This window comes from Elaeis guineensis, chromosome 2, assembly GCF_000442705.2.
Source record: "Elaeis guineensis isolate ETL-2024a chromosome 2, EG11, whole genome shotgun sequence".
NCBI lineage: Eukaryota > Viridiplantae > Streptophyta > Magnoliopsida > Arecales > Arecaceae > Elaeis > Elaeis guineensis.
The window spans coordinates 62579903-62583561 of record NC_025994.2 but is presented as its reverse complement, the minus strand read 5'-3'; the positions used below and the strand labels follow the sequence as shown (position 1 = coordinate 62583561).

Below are 3659 nucleotides of genomic sequence, written 5' to 3'. Positions count from 1 at the left end.
TAGCTTGGGATAGCTAGTGTCGGAGTTTTCGATGTTTGTATTCGGGTTGAATACAAGTTTAGTGGATTGGAATTCCCAAGTAGGAGCTTGGGGAGTGGATGTAGGTGCAAGATTGGCACCGAACCACTATAAATCCTTTTGTTTGTGGTGTGCATAATTGCTTCTCTTCAACTCTTCATTATTTCCTTGCATTCTTGCTTTTGGCAATTAATCTTGAACTAAGGTTATTCTTCTCATTCACTTAGCTATTGACAAACATTTTTCATAAGTCATTAGTTAAGTTCAAAATTTTTAGAAACCCAATTCACCCCCCTCTTGGGTTGCATAGCTGGACAACAAGTGGTATCAGAGCCTGGTGCTCTAGCCCGTCTTTGATCCAAACAATCAAAGAGCCAAAGATCTATGGCAACCCACGTCGGTACTTCTCTAGCCGAGGGGCAATCCACCAACCGACCTCCACTTTTCAATGGGTCTAATTACACCTATTGGAAAGCTCGGATGAAAATATTCATTCAAGTACTCGACTATGATATGTGGAGTATCATAGTGAACGGTCCTCACACACCCACTAAAATTATAGATGGTGAGGAATCAACCAAATCCGAGAAAGAATGGGATGAGGTTGATAAGAAGATGGCCCAATTAAATGCTAAAGCAATGAATGTACTTTATTATGCTCTTGATGCAAACAAATTTAATCGCATTTCTACTTGTTCATCTGCTAAAGAAATATGGGATAGGTTAGAAGTAACCCATGAGGGAACCAATCAAGTAAAAGAGTCTAAAATAAACATGCTTGTGCATAAATATGAATTGTTTAAAATGGAGCATGATGAGTCCATAACTGTAATGTTTACTCGTTTTACTGATATCATTAATGGTTTAAAGAGTCTTGGTAAGTCCTATACTAATAGTGAGCTTGTAAGAAAGATTCTCAGGTCCTTGCCAAGAACTTGGGAAGCCAAAGTGACTGCCATCCAAGAAGCCAAGGACTTAAACACTCTACCTCTAGAAGAGCTTCTTGGATCTTTGATGACTCATGAGCTAAGCATGAAGCAACATCAAGAGGAAGAAGTCAAAAAGAAAAGAACCATTGCCCTCAAATCCACAGCTCCTCCTGATGAAGAAACTGATGACACTGAAGATGAAGAACAGGATGAAGAGATGGCTCTCATCACCCGAAGATTCAAGAAATTTTTGAGAAAGAGGAAACAGGGGATGAGAAAGAGGCCATTCACAAAAGGAGAACAAAGCAAAGAAAAAGAGAAAGACCAACCCCTTATCTGCTACGAGTGCAAGAAGCCGGGACACTTCAAATCCGAATGTCCACAACTGAAGAAAGGTCCCAAGAAGTTCAAGAAGAAGGCCATGATGGCCACTTGGAGTGCGAGTGATGACTCAAGCTCCGATGAGGAAACCTCAACCGAACAAGCCAACCTGTGCCTTATGGCACACGAAAATGAGGTAATTTCCGAAACCCCTAGTGACTTTACATTTGAAGAATTGCATGAAGCATTCTATGATTTAGTTGATGAATTAAAGAAACTAGGGATGAAAAACAAAGAGCTAAAATTGAAAAATCAATCCTTATTGAAATAAGCTGAAAACTTTTCAATTGAAAAATCCACCTTGCTTCAAGAAAATCAAAGCTTAAAGAATGAAATTGCCAAGCTGAAACCAATAGTAGAAAAGTTTACCTTAAGTTCAAACAAACTCAATATGATTCTTGATAATCAAAAAGCCGTATATGATAAGGCTGGACTTGGCTATAACCCCTTGAAGAAACAAAAATATCTGAAAAATATTTATGTAAACTCTTTAAGTAACAAGTCTACCAATATTACTTGTTTCAAATGTGGTAGAGTAGGACATAAGTCATACACTTGCTTCTTTGACAAATCTGCAAACTCAACTATAAAGAAAATATGGGTTCTAAAATGAACCATTTTGACTAACCAAAAAGGACCCAAAAAATCTTGGGTACCTAAAACAAAAACTTGACTTTTGCTTGCAGGTGTGTCTAGCATCCCAAGGAGGAAACAGAAAATGATATCTTGACAGTGGATGCTCGAGACACATGACTGGTGATGAATCACAATTCATCACGCTTGATGCTAAGGATGGAGGGATGGTCACCTTTGGAGACAATGGCAAAGGAAAGATCATCGGGATAGGTAACATTGGTATCACTCCCTCCAAATACATTGAAAATGTTTTGCTAGTTAATGGTTTAAAGCATAATTTACTAAGCATTAGTCAATTTTGTGATAAAGGGTATAAAGTTGTTTTTGAATCATCAGTTTGCATTGTAACTAGTCCTATCAACGATGGCATTAAATTTATTGGACATAGACATGGCAATGTTTATATGGTAGATTTAAATGATTTAGCCAAAATAAACATGCAATGCCTAGTATCTTTGAATGCTAAAGTTAATGAGACTAGTTGGCTTTGGCATCGTAGACTTGCACACATTAGCATGCATTCTCTTTCAAAATTAATTAAGAAAGAATTAGTTCTTGGCTTGCCTAAACTGAATTTTGAAAAAGATAGAATTTGTGATGCATGCCAACTAGGTAAACAAACAAGAGTTTCATTTAAATCCAAAAATATTGTTTCAACTTCTAGACCTTTAGAGCTTTTGCATATGGACTTATTTGGACCAACTAGAACCACTAGTCTAGGAGGAAAACGATATGGTTTTGTAATTATAGATGATTACTCTCGTTTTACTTGGGTTTTCTTCTTAGCACACAAAGATGAAACTTTTCACATTTTCACTAAATTTTACCAAAAAGTCACCAATGAAAAAGGATTTTCAATTCAAAATATTCGAAGCGATCATGGAACTGAATTTGAAAATCAAGACTTTGAAAACTTTTGTGATGAAAATGAAATTGGCCATAACTTCTCTGCTCCTAGGACACCCCAACAAAATGGGGTAGTTGAAAGGAAAAACAGAACCTTAGAAGAAATGGCCCGTACCATGCTTTGTGAAAGCAACCTTCCAAGATATTTTTGGGCGGAAGCAATTAACACAGCATGTTACATTTTAAATCGTGCTTTGATTAGATAAATTTTAAAGAAAACCCCCTATGAACTTTGGAAAGAAAGAAAATCGAATATTGCATATTTTCATGTTTTTGGCTGCCGATGTTTTGTACTAAATAATGGTAAAGAAAGACTTGGTAAATTTGATGCAAATCAGATGAAGCAATCTTTCTTGGTTACTTCTCCACTAATAAAGCTTTTAGAGTTTTTAATAAAAGAACTTTAGTAGTAGAGGAGTCCATACATGTTGTTTTTGATGAATCTAACGATCTTCCTTCAAGGAAGAATGAGGGTGTTGATGATGCAGATCCTCTAATAGAAGGAATGAAGGAGATCACTCTGAAAGATTCAACAACTCAAGAGGACGAGGAACAAGAAGACAAACAAGATGAGAGAGGTGAAAAAATTCAAGAACAACCTCAAGGTATAAATGACCTACCCAAGGAATGGAGGTATGTTCACAATCACCCTAAGGAGTTAATTATTGATGATCCTATGCATGGGGTAAAAACTCGTTCTTCACTTAGAGATGTATTTAATCATTGTGCTTTTGTATCTCATCTTGAACCTAAAACTATTGAAGAAGCTGAAAATGATCATAATTGGAT

The 3659-nt window shown here is 36.5% G+C and overlaps 1 protein-coding gene across 1 annotated transcript; it reads left to right on the top strand.

Annotated features, from left to right (window-relative positions):
- Window positions 1-402: 402 nt before the first annotated feature.
- On the top strand, window positions 403-2058 carry LOC140855259 (uncharacterized). Its single transcript, XM_073251127.1, has 2 exons — window positions 403-1252; window positions 2015-2058. The coding sequence occupies exons 1-2, from the start codon at window positions 403-405 to the stop codon at window positions 2056-2058; spliced, it is 894 nt and encodes a 297-aa protein (XP_073107228.1).
- Window positions 2059-3659: the final 1601 nt, after the last annotated feature.

Excerpts from the sequence above, each read along its gene's own strand:
- LOC140855259 (XM_073251127.1), top strand. The coding sequence starts at position 403 with ATGGCAACCCACGTCGGTACTTCTCTAGCCGAGGGGCAATCCACCAAC. Across the intron at positions 1,253-2,014 it reads ATTCACAAAAGGAGAACAAA|GTGTGTCTAGCATCCCAAGG; the intron begins GCAAAGAAAAAG and ends TTTTGCTTGCAG.